Source organism: Podarcis melisellensis, assembly GCF_964234715.1.
Source record: "Podarcis melisellensis genome assembly, chromosome: Z".
Classification (NCBI taxonomy): domain Eukaryota; kingdom Metazoa; phylum Chordata; class Lepidosauria; order Squamata; family Lacertidae; genus Podarcis; species Podarcis melisellensis.
In genome coordinates, this window is record NC_138547.1 from 44974211 (window position 1) to 44992391 (window position 18181).

General features: G+C 44.4%; 2 protein-coding genes across 5 annotated transcripts in view; one reads left to right on the plus strand and one right to left on the minus strand.

The window, feature by feature from the left end:
• Nucleotides 1-2738, plus strand: part of MCF2 (MCF.2 cell line derived transforming sequence) — a 72979-nt gene extending 70241 nt beyond the window's left edge. For all 4 annotated transcript variants that reach the window (XM_081897228.1, XM_081897227.1, XM_081897230.1 and 1 more), the window contains one exon: nucleotides 262-2738. In XM_081897228.1, coding sequence (XP_081753354.1) covers nucleotides 262-302 — 41 coding nt within the window. In that variant the 3' untranslated portion in view covers nucleotides 303-2738. The remainder of the gene's footprint in view (nucleotides 1-261) is intronic.
• Nucleotides 2739-2789: 51 nt separating this feature from the next.
• Nucleotides 2790-14784, minus strand: F9 (coagulation factor IX). Its single transcript, XM_081897246.1, has 8 exons — nucleotides 14630-14784; nucleotides 10209-10372; nucleotides 9271-9295; nucleotides 7856-7969; nucleotides 7133-7261; nucleotides 5747-5961; nucleotides 4409-4523; nucleotides 2790-4049 (listed from the first exon to the last, which is right to left on the minus strand). The coding sequence occupies exons 1-8, from the start codon at nucleotides 14694-14696 to the stop codon at nucleotides 3499-3501; spliced, it is 1380 nt and encodes a 459-aa protein (XP_081753372.1). The 5' UTR covers nucleotides 14697-14784; the 3' UTR covers nucleotides 2790-3498.
• Between the last annotated feature and the right edge of the window lie 3397 nt (nucleotides 14785-18181).

Sequence of the window (18181 nt, forward strand, 5' to 3'; positions counted from 1 at the left end):
TGTCTATGTAGCCTTAATGATTTGTGACTTGTCCGTGGAATGCAAAGTTGCTGAATTGAGTTTTCTCTTATTTGTTTGTTCTTGCTGGCTTTCGGAACAGAAGGCAGCCTGCCTCTGGCCAGCTTGTTCCTTTCCATAAGTGTCCTACGCTGCCTTGTGCTTTCAGGAATGGAGGAGTTATAAGCTGCATGGTCGTGAGAACCTATGTATTCTTGGAATACGCTCCTCCTAATGCTAATGTTGCTCTTTGTTGCTTTATAGACGCTGCCGTGTATAAGACGAGAAAGCTAAGCTCTCCCTGAATTTAAAGGGAGAACTCATATCATATCATGTTTGAATGCTGCAGTGGCGATTTGAAGTGGTTGTTCAAGAGGGAGGACTTACCAATGGCTGGAGATCCACCTCTCTATCTGTCATCCATCAACATTTGCAGCACATCACAGCTCCATCGACATTCCCCATGGCCATCAGTAGAAGTCATTTTTGGTTTTTTGGCATATTTAATTCCCACCTCCTTCCACCAGTGGAAAATAGGGTACCATTTTGTTTTCACATGAAGTGGACTTTCCCCGTCCTCTCCATGGCATCCATTGAACTACATTTAATAACTAATTGGGTGGTTTCTTTTGCCTTTATTAAGATGCCTGATGCTTCCTCTTGAAGATGTGTTTCCCAACCACACGTCACTGCGGTTGGCTGCACTTTCCTATGTTCAGTTGGGTCTAGACCACGTAGTCACAATAAGCTGTTTTCTGGTTCATTGGTTGTTGCCCCTCTGGAACAGGCATGAATATATCTCAACAACATATGACCATCTTTCAGGCTGGATGATTCAATACTCTTGCGAAGGAGTGGAGTCTCCTTTTGCACTAAGGTTCTGATCCAGAGCCCAGGGTATCCGTAGGATGTGGTTCAAGATCATATTTGACAACTCAAGATTGTCAAAACACCCATTGGGTTCCCTGGAGTTCCTGGGTGATCTAGTAAGTGTCCAAGTTTACATTGTGATTTTTTGGGGAACACACGTGCCATAACTGAGTTCAGTGTCCCTGTTTGCACTAAAAAAGCAATGTTCTTCTTTGTGCTAAGACTGTAATCTTCAGCATTGTTATTGAGAATGACGTGATGCTGGAATGGAGGAGAGAGAATATGTCCCCTCTCTTTCATTCTTTTTAAAATGAAGTTTACATAATTTATTTCCTGTTGTGCTTCTTCATTCTATCTCTGCCCTTAGCATTCATGCGTCCATACAGGTAGTTCTATGTAATGTGTGTAATTCAAATTTCACATGGGAACAATAAACACAGGGTAGGTGTTGTGACCTCACTACTCACAACGGCTCAAGACAGGCGTTTGGTTGCATGCCTGCAAATGAGAACTGATAGTGTCTCGGTAAGCTGCAGTTAATATTATTATTTCTTATGCACCGCAATGTGAAGGGGAGAAACACATTTTTTAAAAAAATCAGACTTGGCTTTCTGAACCACAGATTCCAAGCTTGTACTGCCACAGTGCATTAGCACACATTTCATCAGCCTAATCATGCAGTGTTTCTCAAACTTGGGTCCCCAGCCATTGTTGGATTACAACTCCCATCATCCCTGATTACTGGTCGTGCTAGCTAGGAATGATGGGTGTTGTAGTCTAACAACAGCTGGGGACATAAGTTCGAAAAACACTGGTAATGTGTGTATTGGGGGTGGGGATAGTTTCTCTCCTCCAACCATCCATTTCATTGTCACCTCTAATGCTAATACTTACTGTGTGATATATTAGTTGGCTGAATCTCCTTCACTGGAGTTTTTTAAATAGAGGTTAGATGGCCATCTTTCAGGGATTCTTTAGCTGCAATTCCTGCATTGCAAGGCAGTTGGACTACATCAGTATTTTTCAAACTTGTGTACCCAGCTGTTTTTAGACTACAACTCCCATCATCGGTGGCTAGCAGGACCAGTGGTCAGGGACGATGGGGGAGAAACAGTTAGAGACCCAAGTCTGGGAAACACTGGACTAGGTGATGGTTTGGGTCCCTTCTGACTCTACAATTCTGTTGTTCTGTTCAGTGCCATTTGTTGGCTTGTTCACCACTCTGCAAGAAAACGACACCGTAGAATGAATGGCAGGATCCTAGAATATGCGGGCCCCTTGTGAGAATTCCAAATGGACCGTTTTAACAGATATTCTATAAAGCACCATCCAAAGTTACATTACTTAGTTAGATATAAAATGGGTTCCTTTTTTCTTTACTCTTTACTGTAGATTACTTCCATATAGAAGCCAGTCATGCTGTGGAGATCACTTTTCAAAAAACAAACCCCAAACCTCCACACCTAAATTGTCTTGGCAACCACAACACACCTTGGCCTTTCAATTGTGTCTTTCTAGTTCTGAATTGTGCACTATTTTATTTATGCTGGCTAGTTCTGCAAGCCTGAATGTACAGTCTTAAGCTACAACCTGCACCCACTGACCTGGGAATAAGATCCGCTGGGCTTATTTCTGAGTAGACACATTTAGGATTGTACTCTTAGGACTTTGGAAAAATTTGCACAAATCTTTGACGACACCTTAAGAGTAGCCAGGTTTACCACTTGAGCTGTAAAATGTATATCGAAACTAAACCAGAAGGGTTTCTGCCCTGCCTAGAAATTATACTGTAAATGTACTTGTAAAAATGTGTTAAATCTATATTTAAAAAGAATTATAAACATTGTTAAATAAAAAATATATATATGAGACATTTTCATTTTGTGTGGAGTTTTATGCTGCTTGAATTAACAACAGAGGCACTTTTTACATTGTATTTTATTTGCAGTTTCATAATAAACACACTGAATGCTGATTGCATTCTAATGCACCCGCTGTGCTAATTTTCCACAATACATTTAAAATCTTGTGTTTTACTCTTAAACACCACAGGTAGAGATGTGGCTTGTTTGAAATTCCCGCAGCCATGATAATTAACATTAGTTTTAGTAATCCAAGCCAGATATTCTACCCATTGCCCAACACTACCTCTAGGTACCAATTCCTTTGTAAACGCTTTTCTAAAAGATGTGTGCTCAGTTGTGTTTAATTTTGTGAAACTATTTCCAAAAAAAGGGAGCTTGGGAGGGGGGTTATATGTGTTGCCCCCTTCCCACAATCATATGTTTCTTTGGAATACATTTCGGCAAGGATGGGCAAATCAGTCATTTTCAATTTCTCCCTGTTTCTCATTTATTCCCAATCTTAAAATAAAGTTTTCCACACCTCTAATTTGCAGTCTCTTTTGGGGGCAGGGATTCCTTATGAAAATCCAGCAGCATTTTAATTTTGATTTCACCAAATGCTCTCATTTTTTAAAATGTTATTTTCTTGAATATATATTTGCCATTTCCATGCATATATTACCCTACTGCACAGGTACTTTTGGCTGGAGATAACTGCTTTGGAAAATTTGAAGAAATGCAAATCTAAAAGGATTTTCAAAACTTCTCCCCCTATCACAGCTCTGGGTTAATTTGCATTCAAACTCGTCATGTCTTTTATCCACTTAATGTATTTTGAAACTCTGGTGTAGACGCCATATTTGCCCTTTTTCGCACACTCCTCCCCCCAGCTGGTTATCCCCGTTAGGAACCAGGTGCCTTCAATGTCTGCGGTGTAAGGGCCCCCGCTGTCCCCTTGGCATGTATCCTTCTCTTCATCTGAGTAGCCAGCACAGAACATGTTGGGCAAGATGGGGTACCTGGTGCTCCTTAGGCAGGTTGGCCGGTCAATGTATTTCACTTTGAGAACCTGTAGGATGCTAGCCAGCCTTCCTTGGAACGCCAGCTTCCCCCAGCCACTCACAGTGCCGACGCTGTGCTTGAGCAGGCTGTTGGTGAACTCTTTGTCCGCGATGCAAATGGGAACGGCATACTGGTTGAACTCCAGCGGCGAGTCCAGCTCAAGAAGGGCAATGTCATTGTGGTACTTGTTGCTAGCGTTGTAGGTTGGGTGGGGGACTGTTCTGATCACCCGGCGACGCTGTTCAGTGCCATCATCGATGTTGACGTTATGCTCACCTGATTAAGAGCCAAAGCATCCTTTTAAAATAATAATAATAATAATAATAATAATAATAATAATAATAATGGAAGAGGGGGCTGATCCATTAGAGCACATAGGGGCACTGCCCCCCCAACCTCAGCCAGCCCCCCCCATCTGCTTTCCTTCATGTTTGATGTCATGGGCTAGTTGGACGCAGAGGAACGGTGGGAGGAACCACAGGTATTTTCCAGACCAAAAACCTGGCCTCACCTTGGATTGTTCTCTTCCTACCTCCTTATTTCTGTAAATACCCCTGAGGTTCCCTGTCCCTGCTCTGGCAAAAATGTGGCAAGGAGGAACACAGCGCTCACACAAACATTACTCCGTGACTTACCTGCCACAACAGTGTGAGGCACATACTCAAGGCAGTGGGCTGCAGTGACGATCCACCTTTCATTGACGATTGAGCCTCCACAGAATCCTTTCTGCTCTTCGTTGAGGATATAAACCTGCATGCAGAGAAGGCTGGACTAGACCATGGGAAATTTATATAACCAGCCTAGAGGCCCACTCAACTTTGGGCGAGACTCATTTTCAAAGGGAAGGTGAAGGTTGCCTGATAGCAAAGAACAGGACTATGAGGAGGGGGCTTGCAGAACTGTGTGTACAGCATGTCTGTTGTCTACGTTACTAGGACATATGTGCTATGGTTTGGGCACCCTGGGAAACAGTACACCATTGGTCCAATCCAGAAAGGCTATGGAAATTTTACGTGCAGAAGTGATTTTGACCATAGCTACATTGTGTGAGTGCCCCCGGACACAGAGAGATGCTTGCCTCTCTTGATAGTTACCAGGATGTGATCGCTGGCACCCTATGAAAGGGAAAATACCTATAGATCTATGTATGTTAGGAATCATGTGAGTTGGGCGGGTTAATGTGCATATCTACCAGCTGTTCTACACATTCACTGTGCCTCATGGAGAATGTGCCCATGAGTAGGGTACACATTGCCTGGCAAATACGCACACTCTCAAACAGGACTTGTGGAATGTGCACATCTGAACAGCATTTTGTACATTGTCCATACAATATCTAGTCTCTCCAAGAAACATCTGCTTCTAGTTCAGAGGTGGGCAGTCCCTTGCCCACAGGCCATTATCTGACTTCATGTGACTTGGGGACATTCACAAAATGTGTCTGGAATTGTCCTTTCTCCCTTGCAAATGTCAACAGTAATTGAATTTCAGACACTCGCTGTCACCTTAAATATAACAAAGAGCTTTGTCTCACCTCGAGGACTAATCCATCTTACTGTGGCCCTAAACTAAGGAGTGGAACAGAGAAAAGAAATGAGTTTGTACATTTGATGAGTAACTTTTCCTTGATTTCAGCTGTGCTGAGTGGGCGACAGGTTTGTTTCAGAGTGAGAAAGGTTAGCTGTAGGAGTTGCTTCCCTCCTCCTACATTAGTTAAAGCCCAGTGTTCATTAAGCAGGCATGGCCAACATGGTGCCCTCCAGATGTTGGTGGACTACAATTCCCATCAGCCCCAAGGAAGCATTCCAATGGTGAGGGATGATGGGAGTTGTAGCACATCAACATTTGGAAGGAACCACACTGGCTACTGCTGCCTTAGAAGGATAAAGTATTTCGTAATTTCCTGATGGCGAACAAGAAGTTGCAAAGTTAGGCACCCCAAGATGACAAAGCAACCATGACAACTACAGTACCTGCCAAGGAATCTCCCCTTTCTTGCTGTCCATGCCACCAACCACTCGAATTCTGGCTCCTATTTTGGAAACAACCTGGGTGGCGTTGTCTCCTGACTCCTCCTCAAGGTCATCAGTAGTGTTGGTGAGCAACCAGTCGTCAAATGTATTTGGCATTGAGCGGGTGAGCTTCTTTACTGCCTCTTGAGCTGTGACCTTTCCGCATGGGAAGGGCACTGGGGGAAACAAAATAAGAAGAAGACAACACCCCTGCCTCTGACAGAGGGGACTCTGGCCCACAACAGCATTGCATACAATTGCCTCTTGCTTAGTAATGACTTGCTGGTTTTGACACTGTACTCAGTAGGCAAGGATTAGTTACTTTGGCTGACTTCTGGTAGCTCAGGGCAAAGGTTTCTTTGAGCAGCCTTTTCCATCAAGCAGCCTTCCCCAATCAGATGTCCTCTAGTGGCTGGACCCTGGAGGAGAACCATATGGTAGCCATATGGAAGCCAGGAACTGGGACTCGGAACTGGAGGCTAGGCCAAGTTTTGGAAGGACTGTTTTGGAGGAAGAGGCTTGCAGCCCTATGGAGATTCTGCCTCCCCACACTCCACAAGGGGCTTTGCATGTCCTGTGTTTGGGGAACACAGTCTCTGCAAAGATTTTCTTGTCTAACGCTGCCCTATCCCACAGGAAAGGTAGGTGGGTGTAGCTTGGCCAAAATGGCCTTGTGGGTCAAATGGGAAGGTTGGTGGGACAAATCTAGTTCATGCCTTACAGGTTTTAAAAATAGAACAGCCACAGCCCACTAGAGGTGATGAAACAGATGAGTGTATGTTCTAGTGTGAAGGTAGCAAGCACTTATTGGACAGCACCCATTCCACCCAATCTTAAATACCGTATTTTTCGCCCCATAGGACGCACCGGCCCATAGGACGCACCAAGTTTTTTTGGGGGGAAAATAAAGGGGGGGAAATTATTTCCCCCCCCAGGCGCTTGGGGCCGGCAGCGGGGAGAAGCGCTCTTCTCCCCGCCGCCCGCCTTCAGACCAGGTCCGGGGACAGCGGGAAGACGCGCTGTGCCTCCCCGCTGTCCCCGGAGCTTGTGGGGCTGGCGGCGGGGAGAAGTGTGTGCGCACCGACCCCTCTCGCTCTCCCGTCTTCAGCCAAAGCCTGCATTTGCCCCATAGGACGCACACACATTTCCCCTTCATTTTTGGAGGGGAAAAAGTGTGTCCTATAGGGCGAAAAATACGGTACATCAAATAGAAGGAATGTGCATTTTTTTATTTTGGTGGAACATGTGTCCATGACAGGAATAGGGCCTGAAATATTAAATATGTAGAGTGTGTGGGAGATTTACAGCTCAAAACTTTAATAAAGCTGTAACAAAAAGGAGACTTACCTGTTGGCTCACAGCTCCTCTGATCATCCTGAAGCCTATAGCCAGAAGCACAGGAACAGGATGCTTTCCCTCCTGGGCCATTCTTACAAAACTGTTTACAACCTCCATTCTTTGTGGAGCAAGTAGCATCTGATTGCAATGGGGTAAAGGGAATCAAATTTAATCATGGGTTAAGAGCAGAAGAGGGCTGTGGAGGGTGGAGAACGTGGAGACAATGAAGAAGTCCCATCACTGATCATCATTAAGGGATGGTTCACACAGGAAAACTTACAAAATGACTTCAGCATTTATGTTTCTACTAGGGCCTGCCATTGCTGCTCATGTTGCTCGCCAACCCCGCCGAACATCTCACCCCATTGCCAACCACAACCCCTTTTATGCCTTGCCCAAAAGACCCCTCCCCCCTCCTCAAAGCCTGTCCCCAAAGTCCTCCTCCATCCCTTCACAGCTCTCTGGGAAGAGGATTTGATTGTTAAACCACTCTGACAACTGTAGCTTTGAAAGGGTATAGGGGTTTCCCAACAACTCTCAGCACCCTTAACAGATGACAGCTCCCAGAATTCTTTGGGGTAGCCTTGGCTGCTTAAAGTGGTGTCGTACAGCTTTAAAAGTGCAGTGCAGATAGGGCCTTTGACACACTACCATACTTGGCAATGGTTGGTTGCTTAACACCCTCTTGATTTATGGCATTGTGCAACAGAGACAGACTCCCTCTTAACATACCTAATTCACAGTTCCTTCCTTCATAACCACCCAGACACCAGCATATGTAGTTACTGATATCATCTTCACACCGACCTCCATTCAAACAGGGGTTTGAGTCACACTGGTTTCCATCTTGGAAAAGAAGAAGGAAATGTAATAGGAACTTGCATTATCCAACAGTTGCATTGCTATTTACACATCTTTATCATGCATAAGCAAAAAAGTCGGGGTGGAGGGGGTGTTAGGGTAGGGGTAGTATCTCGGGGGGGGGGGGAGCAAATTGTGCTTCTTCTTCTGGGGATGTTTATCCACCTTCAGTCCCCACCTTGCACTCAGCCTTCACCTGTAGCTCCTAAAAACTGCCAGCAAGAGGGACCATTAGTGTGTCTCTACTAATTTGAAGCTAGTCAGGCCTCTGTAACATGCAGGGTGACGAACAGGGCTTCTCTACATTATTTCAGAGATGAAGCTGGGAGAGGAAGACTCAGTATCCTAGAGCCAAATTGTTGAAGGCTTGTAGACCAGCATAAGAGCCTTGAGCCTGGCCTAGGAGACTATGGGCAGTCAGTACAAATATTTTTGCAAGGCTGCCTGCCCCTAACAGAAGTCTTGCCACTGCATTCTTCACCACCTGGAGGTTCCACACCTGTCCCAACACGGCCCCACATAAAGTGCATTGCTGCAATAATCCAGTATCAAGGATTATTATCCCAATTCAAATACAGCTGTAGATCCAGGAAGCTATTTTCTACAAAGCCAGATCATGGGTCTATTTAGCTCGGTGCTGTCCACCCTGCCTTGCAGTTGCTCTCACGAGTTTTAGACCCACCTGCAGATGTCATGGACAGAACAAGGAACCTTTGGCATGGACTCTACCAAAGAGCCATAAAAAGGGAGGGGGTGGGAGAGAGAGATGGGAAATTAACATCTTACAGGTAGAAATTAATGGATTCCCCCAGTTTTCTTCTATTGTTTTTCCCCAATAGGCTGGTTTCTTTCGGGTTCTGCTCTTCTGCATTCCAGAATGTTAGTGACAGACCTTATGCATGCAACTGTACAGCTGTATGTTAAAAGCAAACACATACCTAGGTCCAGACAGAGGGGAGGCCATATGGACAACTTGGCCCGGGTCTCTGATTCCAAAGGGGGCCTCGGTCAGCATATTTATATACTTATTTATAAGACTTCAGTTATCCCCAGGGTGAAAAAGGGGGGGCACCTTATCTACCTGGCCCGGACCTCTGCCTGGCTCTGCAAGGCCCTGCACACACACACACACACACACCCCACACAGAGTGCCCTAAAACTCAGGAGTCAATCATTTCCCATTTACTGGCCCTTTCCATGATTCCAGTTGGAATGCAACTGTTTCATTTTGAGAATAAAGTACTGCAATGCAATTGAAGTGTCTTTTTTAAAAAAAGCCTACTTACCAAGGTATACCTTCCAGAATTCCAGCTGCAAGAAATATGGTAAAGCTGAATTCAAATGAAAATGAAAGCAGGAAAGCAAGTAACATATATAAGCCATCTATATAACATTTGTATAATGATCCAGACCCAGCACCGATTTGTGGGTTCAAATCATGCACAAGGGTGATGTCAATGCCTTTAACCCATGACTGAGTACATAACAAACTCCTTCTAATCATCTACAGTCGAAAATACATTCACAGAGAACCCACATCTTATGTTTTTTGCTGTGGAAGCCAGCTTCTATTTTCATTTCAAAAGAAAACCAGGATTCTAGTCCTCATTGCTGCCAAACTAAGGTATCCTTTAAAGGCTGAGGTGTTGTGCCTACCATATGTGCAAAAGCTAAACTGGCAGCTAAATATGCTTTTCAGAAGCCAATGAAGGGTTAAAGCCCTTCTCACTCCCTATCCCAGCAAAATAATAATTATGCAAAAAAGTAAAAGTGGCCGAATGTGCAAAATAAGGGGGCTCACATACATCTACTTTGTCTGTAGGCCACAAAATTTTTTAAGTACAAAATTTGGATACCTTGGCACAGAATCATAGAGTTCACTGGGATTTACTAAAGAGGTTTGGTAAAGCACACTAAGGCTGCTGTACATACTTACCTGCTAAGAAGCCCCACTGAACTCAGTGAGATCACACTAGTGGAACCTTTCTCACATACACACATTTTGGGAGGGGCTGTTCTTTCTAACTTGCAACAAACTATGAGAGAATTTCTCCTCCAATAGTCCAACCCGCTCAGAAAAAAATAAAAATTATCTGCCTGTCAGTAGGATGAATAATTTCACAAGACTCCTTGCAAACAGCTCTAGATTGCATAGCAGGTTCTTTTTTCAATTGCACACCCATGGTGAAGTTCTAGATCTCACATTCTAAAAACTGGAACTCACCGTTTTCTCATCATTTTCAAATACTTCTCTTGCTTCCTCATAGCTGCATCTTTCTTCCTGGCACTCGCGCTCGAGGTTTCCTTGAACCATTTCTTCCAGCCGCCCAGAATTGTACCTTTTGTAGCGTGGCAAAACGGCACTCGCCTCATCCTGGTTTATAAAAACTTCAAGTTGCAAAGAAGCAACAGGTCAGAGAGCGAAATGAGCAAAAGAATTAACTGGAATAATAACTACCCAGGGTCCCTGGGACAATTGATGGCTTTTGAAAGCCATGGCTGTTTGGATGCTTGGATGTTCTTGAAGTTGAGACTTGCTGGTAAACAGAAAAAGTCAAGAGGTTCACCACTCAAATCTCACCACAGCCACAAATTCACCTGGATGGATGTAGGCAAGACATTATTAAAGCGTGTGGTGCCACGGGTAGGTGTTAGACTAAGACCTGGGTTCAAATCCCGACTGAGATGTTGTTTGCAGATGATGCAGTCCTGACAGGGTACTCTGAGGAAGTTTTCCAGAGACTCATCAACTGTTTTGCCCATGCCTGCCTTGAGTTCAGTCTCACCATCAGCCTGATGAAGACCAGCCTCTTGGGTCAGGACACTGCCAGCACACTAGGTATCAGCATTGGTGATCACACCCTTGAGGTGGTAGACAATTTTGTCTACCTGTCTAACCTTTCCATGAACCCTGAGCTAGACAAGTGGCAAGGCAGTGATGGCAATGGCTCACCTCTCCAAAAGTATATGGGAGAATGTGATGACCAATACCAAGATGAAGGTCTACCAGGCTTGTGCGGTGAGCACACAGCTTTATAGTCACGGGCAATTTACACCTGCTAGGAGAAACGCCTCAATGCTTTCCATATGTGCTGTGTCAGGAAGATTTTGGGCATCACATGGTAGAAACAAGTATCAGGCAATATGTGTCCACATTCCCAGCATGTTCACACTCTTGTCTCAGCAATGTCTATGCTTGCTTGGTCATGTACACAGAATGGAGAATGGAAGGATCCCCAAGGATCCCCAAGGATCCCCAAGCTCTCTATGGGGAGCTGTCTTCAGGCACCAGGCCTGTTGGCAGACCAACTCTGCATTATAAAGATATTTGCAAATGTGACATGAAAGCTGGCTACATTAACCCCACCCTTGCAGACACAGTGCCTGGAGACAGACAGTCAGGTTGTGCATCTACAGCAAAGACCATAGGAGAAATGGCTGCTGGGAGGGCACAGAGAGATGAAAAACCATGCTTCATCTGCACCAGTGAAACCAGACGCCCCACTGCAATAAAAAATGTCTCTCCCATTTTGGTGTCTATAGCTGCAGCAGGCACTGTAACTCTTCAACAGTTTTGATTTCACCCCTGAAGGTGTCCCAAGACAGATGGATGCCAACACCAACAATGCTACCCTAGCTCAGTGTTTCCCAACCTTGGGCCTCCAGCTGTTTTTGAACTACAATTCCCATCATCCCTGACCACTGGTCTTGCTAGCTAGGGATGATGGGAGTTGTAGGCCAAAAACATCTGGAGGCACAAGGTTGGGAAACACTGCACTAGCTTACAGTTGTGTTGTACGGATTACTGAGGCTGAGTGCAGTAAAATGAGGTGGAAGAAGACCAGCCCAACCTAGTTCAGAATGCAGACTGGAGATACAAGTTCAGACTGCTCCTATGTGTCAAAAATGCTCTGCAAGTAGAAAGCAACTCCATCAGGCCGGGAGATTCTAGTGCAGCCACTTTGCTTCAGTGTTGGCCTTCTGGTTGCAGAGAGTTTGCAACACTGGGGAGTGTTGAAAATGCAAACCTGTGACATCCATTCCATGAGTGGAGAAATATTTTCGCCTCAGGGGCTGCATCCCTCATAGCCAACTTTCTAGGGGCCACATGTAAGTGGTGGGTGGAGTCAGAGGAAAAGTGGGTGGAGCAAAATATGTGATTTCCCTTTTTAAAGGGGGATGCATTCAACTGCATTCCTCTCTCCATCCACTCTGACAAGCAAAAGGCATGATTGCAATTCAAGGACATATTCCAGCCAGGCAGAAACATTCAAGGGCAAGGCTGGTGAGTGGTGGAGCCTGGGGAAGAATCTGAGGGCCGAATTGAGAGACATGGGGGACTGCATTTGCCCCCATCCAGGCCTGAGGTTCTCCGCTGCTTGAGAGAAGTGTTTTCCTTCTTGAAATGGGGTAGATAAAAATGCTACACCTGACCCTCTCACCCTGCCCCCTCCAAATTGGCTGTATAACAGCATTGTCTTCTTAGGGTTACCATATGTCCGGAATTTTCCAGACATAGCCAGTATTCAGCACCTCCACCCCAAAGGAGCATTTGGGGGGAAATCACTTAAATGTCCAGGAAGATCTGGCCACATGGCAGCTATAAAAACACATTTCTGTTTTTGTTGAAATTTCACAAAAAAGCCCGCAACAACTTCTTTGGCAAAACAAAAACAAAACAAAACCCACCAAAGAACTTTGTCAAGAAAAGCTTAACAACTTTTTGAAATATGGCAACCCTGTTTCGGAAACAGAGGGATGGTTGCACAGATCATAAGCATGATACGAACTATTAAAAACAGAACTGTCACACTCCAAGGCAGTTGGCCATACAGAAATCCTATTGAAGGAGGCTCCCTCAGGCCCTGTATTCCCTGCTCTCACTAAGGTAATAATTAAACTCCTAGTTGTGACCTATGACTTATTTGCCAAAGCTAAGGAATGAGCCACACAGCTAGTTATGTAGTCATTCATACCATTGATTTCAGTGGGACAAGTTCAAGCAAGAGCTTAACTTGCCCATCAAAATTCATCAAAAGCCACAGGACTTAAACATGTATAACTCTGGCTGAATTGTGCTTGAAGTATGCAGCTGGATGCACATCCTAAAATGCAGAAAAAGGAAGCTTCAAAGTACATTTTATGAATATATTTTTTTACTGTACTCCTAATCTATTCCATAAACAAGGTTTGAATCAGCTGCCAAATGTGAAATAACCACACAAAATAATATTCATTTTTTAAGGTGAACTCCCTGTAAATATCCCAAATTGCATTTTAAATATCTGTTCAGGCTTATATGCCAAATGTGGAAATAATTATATTCATTTTCATTCATCATTATTTGTCTACGTAATGTTGTTTTTTTGTTTTATTATTATTATTATTATTATTATTATTATTATTATTATTATTATTACATTCCACCTTTCCTCCAAGGAGTTCAAGGTGGCACACATAGTTCTCCCCCTTGTTTTATCTGCACAACAACCCTTTGAGGTTGTTAGGCTGAGATTGAGTGACTGACTCCAAGGTCACCCAGTGAGCTTCACGGCTGATCGGAGATTTGAACCCTGGTCTCCCAGGTCTTAGTCCAACACTCTAAACACAACACTGCAGCCTCTGGTTAATTGGAACTGTCACAATTTCTTCTTCCTTGTTTAATCTATTTATATTAATTGTTTTTTCTTCTGCCGGAACCCAGGACTCCAGCTGGTGCAGAAGGCAGCGGCCAGACTGCTGAAGAGAGCATCTGATGGATATCATGAGGCACCATTGTTAAAACATTTTCATTGGCTGCCCATCTACTACCGAGCCACGTTCAAGTTCCTTTAATAATTTGCAAAGCCCTGAACAGGTAAAGTACCTAAGCGACTACCTGAACCCTTATATCCCAACTTGATCACCAAGATCGTCTGCAGGAATGCAGTTGAGTCAGAGAGGCTCATTTGAAAAGAGGAAAATCAGCCTTCCTTGTCATCAGCTGAGTCCTGTGGAATACTCTGCCTCTAGTGATTCAACAGGTACCTTCTGTTTCAACGTTTAAATGCTTCCTGAAATTTTTCTTTGGTCACAGGTTTATGAAGGCAGTTAGGAATACATCTTTCTACGACAGTTTGCTGATTTCTGGTTTCACCTTTTTTTTTTACATGGTTTTTGTAGCAGGCTTCTTTTTGTACAATTGCAAACAGCTCTGATATTTTTGTAATGAATAGTGGTATATAAATATATATATGTTTTAATAAATACACATCAAAAAAATATACAGTGCAAGTATCATTTTTAAAAAACGAAAGCGCATTAAAATTATCAACAAATCATAGCTACTCATAAAATAGTAGCCAGGCGCTAAATCGTATCTGTCAAAATGTGCACCGAGATATTGCATTTCTTAATTTAACTACACTGTGAACTGAAGGCTATATGAAGCCACCACCACCCCTCAGTTCTTTAAATTAATGAAAGTTGGGTCAACAGATGTTATTCCTCTGGCAACTACATTAAAAAAAAGAAAACGATCCTATAAATAACAAACATTTGACAAGAGTGAAATGTTTCTCCTCCCTTGTAAATTATTGATCGCATATCTGCCTCCTGGACCCTGGTCTCATTTCAAGTGACTCATTCAGTTTAAAATGAACCCACCTGCACATTCGCCACAGAGGTGACATCCCAGGAGACAGATGGCCAGCACGAAGAAGCTGTTTGCCATTTTCTTAAAAGCCGCGCATCTGCTTTGCTAGCAATGTATTGTGGACTAGGAGCCACCAGTTTAAGGGGTCCAAAGGGCAAGTACATATTTGTTTTGTTTTGGGCTCAGCTTTGAGGTCATCTTCTAAAAGGAAGTCCTTGGGTGGACACCTCCGGAAGTTTCTAAAATGGCTTCCCCTATATTGAAACACCAGTTTCAGCATGGCCATGTCATAAAACCTCACAGAAAAGGGCTAGGGTCTCTGAAAAGCAGGGCTGGGGAATCTTTTCTCAGGCCAAATACCAGATTCTTTGCTAGGTAACTTTCCAAGGCCCACATGCAAATGGTGGGCAGGGTTGGTGGCCAAAGTGGGTGGGGCAATGGATGCAAATTTTACCTATGCAAAGCACGTTGGTTTCTACACTTTCTTTCCCAAATGAAACCAGTGTAGGCAGGGAATAGAAGTAAGGAGAAGCATGACAGTCTTCAGACCAGTCTTTGCTGATCTGGTGTCTCCCACCAACCCCAGCTAGCACAGGGGTCAGGAGAGTTGCCATTCTGCAGCACCTGGAGGGCACCAGGTTGGTGGAGCTCACAGAGAACCCAGTTTTCACTATCTTGGCTTGTGAGTCAATAAGGTCTATAAGCCATAGGCACTGGAGTAGACGCATTTGAGTCAACTCCTAGGGGCTGAAGTCCCTCCAATAAAATACTTGAGGGCCCCCCAAAATTGATGGGCATTGCCATTCAAATGATGTGTGTGTGTGTGTGTGCGCGCACTGCATCTTGTCATCAATTACTTGCCCCCATCTCCTCCTCAACATTGCTGCATCATCAGGCATCAACAGCTCAGAAGGATAGAGAGGGGAAGGGAAGACTGCCATGCTTCTCCTTCTATTCCCTGCCTACTCAGGTTTCATTTGGGAAAGAATGGGATTATAAACTAAGTATTTCTCAAATAAATGGAGCAGCACTGCCATTCCCCCTTTCTTGATCCCAGTAATCCAAATATGTAGCATGCTGATCTCAGCACTTCAGAAGGAATAAGCTTGAAATCTCTGTCTTGGGGCCTATTTGCGCTATACATTTAAAGAAGTATTATGCCACTCTAAGAGAGAGATGCCTCTCCCTGAAGGAGATGATTCCCCCTGGGAACTATAGTGTGTTAAAGGTGCTGAGAGTTGTTAGGAGGCTTCTATTTACAGAGCTGTAAACCTCAGAGTGCCCTGGGAACAGGAATTGACCGCTCTGAGAATTGTAGTTTTATGGGAGGGGAATAGTGGGGAGTCTACAAACAACACTTAGCACCCTTAACAAGATACAGTTCCCAGTATTCTTTGGGTGAAGCCATGACTGTTTAAAGTGGACTGGTGGTGCTTTAAATGTATAGTGCACATGGAGCTTTAGACTAAATCTGTGAGCCACCTCATAGCTTTAACTAATTATTCTACTGTTGTGTTTATGATCATTTCCCCTCATGCAACCACCTCCTAGCAAGTGTAGCCTTTTACCTGAGGAAGAACTCCAGAGAATCCAGAAGTATGTTGTGTTTTTTTGTGACTTTTTGGTTGGACCTAATAAAGGTGTTGGGATGCGGGTGGCGCTGCGGGTTAAACCACAGAGCCTAGGACTTGCCAATCAGAAGGTCAGCGGTTCAAATCCCCGCGACGGGGTGAGCTCCCGTTGCTCTGTCCCTGATCCTGCCAACCTAGCAATTCAAAAGCATGTTAAAGTGCAAGTAGATAAATAGGTACCGCTCCAGCGGGAAGGTAAACGGCGTTTCCGTGCACTGCTCTGGTTTGCCAGAAGCGGCTTAGTCATGCTGGCCACATGACCTGGAAGCTGTACGCTGGCCCCCTCGGCCAGTAAAGCGAGATGAGCGCCGCAACCCCAGAATCAGTCACAACTGGACCTAATGGTCAGAGGTCCCTTTACCTTTTTAATAAAGGTGTTACCAGCTGCTGGCTGACTGACTTTCCTTCTTATTGATGTGCATGGCTGCCTTTGTTCTTTTTAGTTTACTTTCTGCTTTTTGCACAGCACACATGCTGCAACAGAGGTCAAAATCTACATTTGCACCAAACAGCAATGCTCCTGTCTGCAGTAAGGCTGTACTCTTTGGTTATCTTAATTATTTAAGCTTGCATTGGGGTAGAATGGTCCTACCCCATTAATTAATTTACATAATTCATTACTTTTTTGTGTGCAAAGCTTATCTGCGATGGCATCAATAAACCGAGAAAGTGCTGTGTCAAGACTGAAGGCAGAATCCAAGACAGGGATTTGTGCAGGAGTTGCCAACCTTCTTAAGTCAATAGGCATATTGGGTTTTTTGGGTGAGTGCTACGGGCACCACCCTGGTTACTCAGCTTCTTCCCAGGAGAAACAGAACGAGAGAAGGTGTGCATGCACACCCATTGCTTTTCCTAGTGATCTGACTAAAAGTAGAATTAATCATGGGCTTTGAAAAGCACCTGTAAATGTCATGACCTCTGAATCCAGCAGCTGCCAAGGCTTGTGAGTCAGGAGCTGCAGACATTCCAGTGAAGGGACTCAGCGACATTAGTAAAAAAAACAAAAAAAAACCCAGCGTTATAAACATGCAACACCAGATGGTGCTGAAGAGCACAAAACATTTCTAGGCGATTTTATGTAGGAATTTTTTCCTTTTGTTATAACGATTTGATATATAACTTATTTATAGTGTGTGTTTTTCCCTGTGTTTATATCCACCCAAGGAATCAGACCAGGTGCAGGGCTGTGAGTCTGCTGGTGGAACAGGAGCTGAAGCTTATGAACATGAGCCCCCCCCCCCCAAAGAGCCTCCTGCAGTGATGGCTGATGTCCAATGCGAGGGCAGAAAGCAGGGAGGCCAACAGTAGTCTAGGTTTATCCCCATCCTCCTTGCTGCTGAGTTCTATAAGGGCAACACTGAGGTTGAGGAGGAGGAGGAAGATGGCAGCCAGCCCTTGGACTTGGATCCAAGCAAGAAGGAGAAAAATAACTACCAAACTTTTAGAAGACATCTGAAGGCAGCCCTGTTTAGGGAAGCTTTTAATGTTTAATAGGTTATTGTATTTTAGTGTTTTGTTGGAAGCCGCCCAGAGTGGCTGGGGAAACCCAGCCAGATGGGCGGGATATAAATAATAAATTATTATTATTATTATTATTATTATTATTATTATTATTATTATTAATCAGGAGGGCACTGGCTGAGGGCAGATTTGAGGTTGTGGGGCAGTGTACTGTGTCCCAACTGCCCTAATGGACCAGCCTGTACTGACCTTCTGCATCTGTAGGGACAGAGCGTGGACCTCCATGAGCACCTTCCCCCAAGGAACCCCCCCCCCCGTCAAGACCTTACCAGCCCAGCACTGAAGGAAGTGTACCAGGCCAGAGGGTTGGTCCTTTAAGAACATATACTGTAGTTAGTCACAAGGTGGTGGAGAGACCGCCTGAGACCAGAGGCTTAAAAGTGACTGGTCAGCTTCAAACCTTCATCAGGG

What these genes read in the sequence shown, in the direction of transcription:
- F9 (XM_081897246.1), bottom strand. Translation starts at nt 14,696, where the DNA reads ATGGCAAACAGCTTCTTCGTGCTGGCCATCTGTCTCCTGGGATGTCAC. An exon ending in ATTCTGGAAGGTATACCTTG is followed by an intron (nt 7,970 to 9,270) that starts GTAAGTAGGCTT and finishes TTCTTTTCCAAG; the next exon opens with ATGGAAACCAGTGTGACTCA. An exon ending in AGGAAGGAACTGTGAATTAG is followed by an intron (nt 7,262 to 7,855) that starts GTATGTTAAGAG and finishes CATTGCAATCAG; the next exon opens with ATGCTACTTGCTCCACAAAG.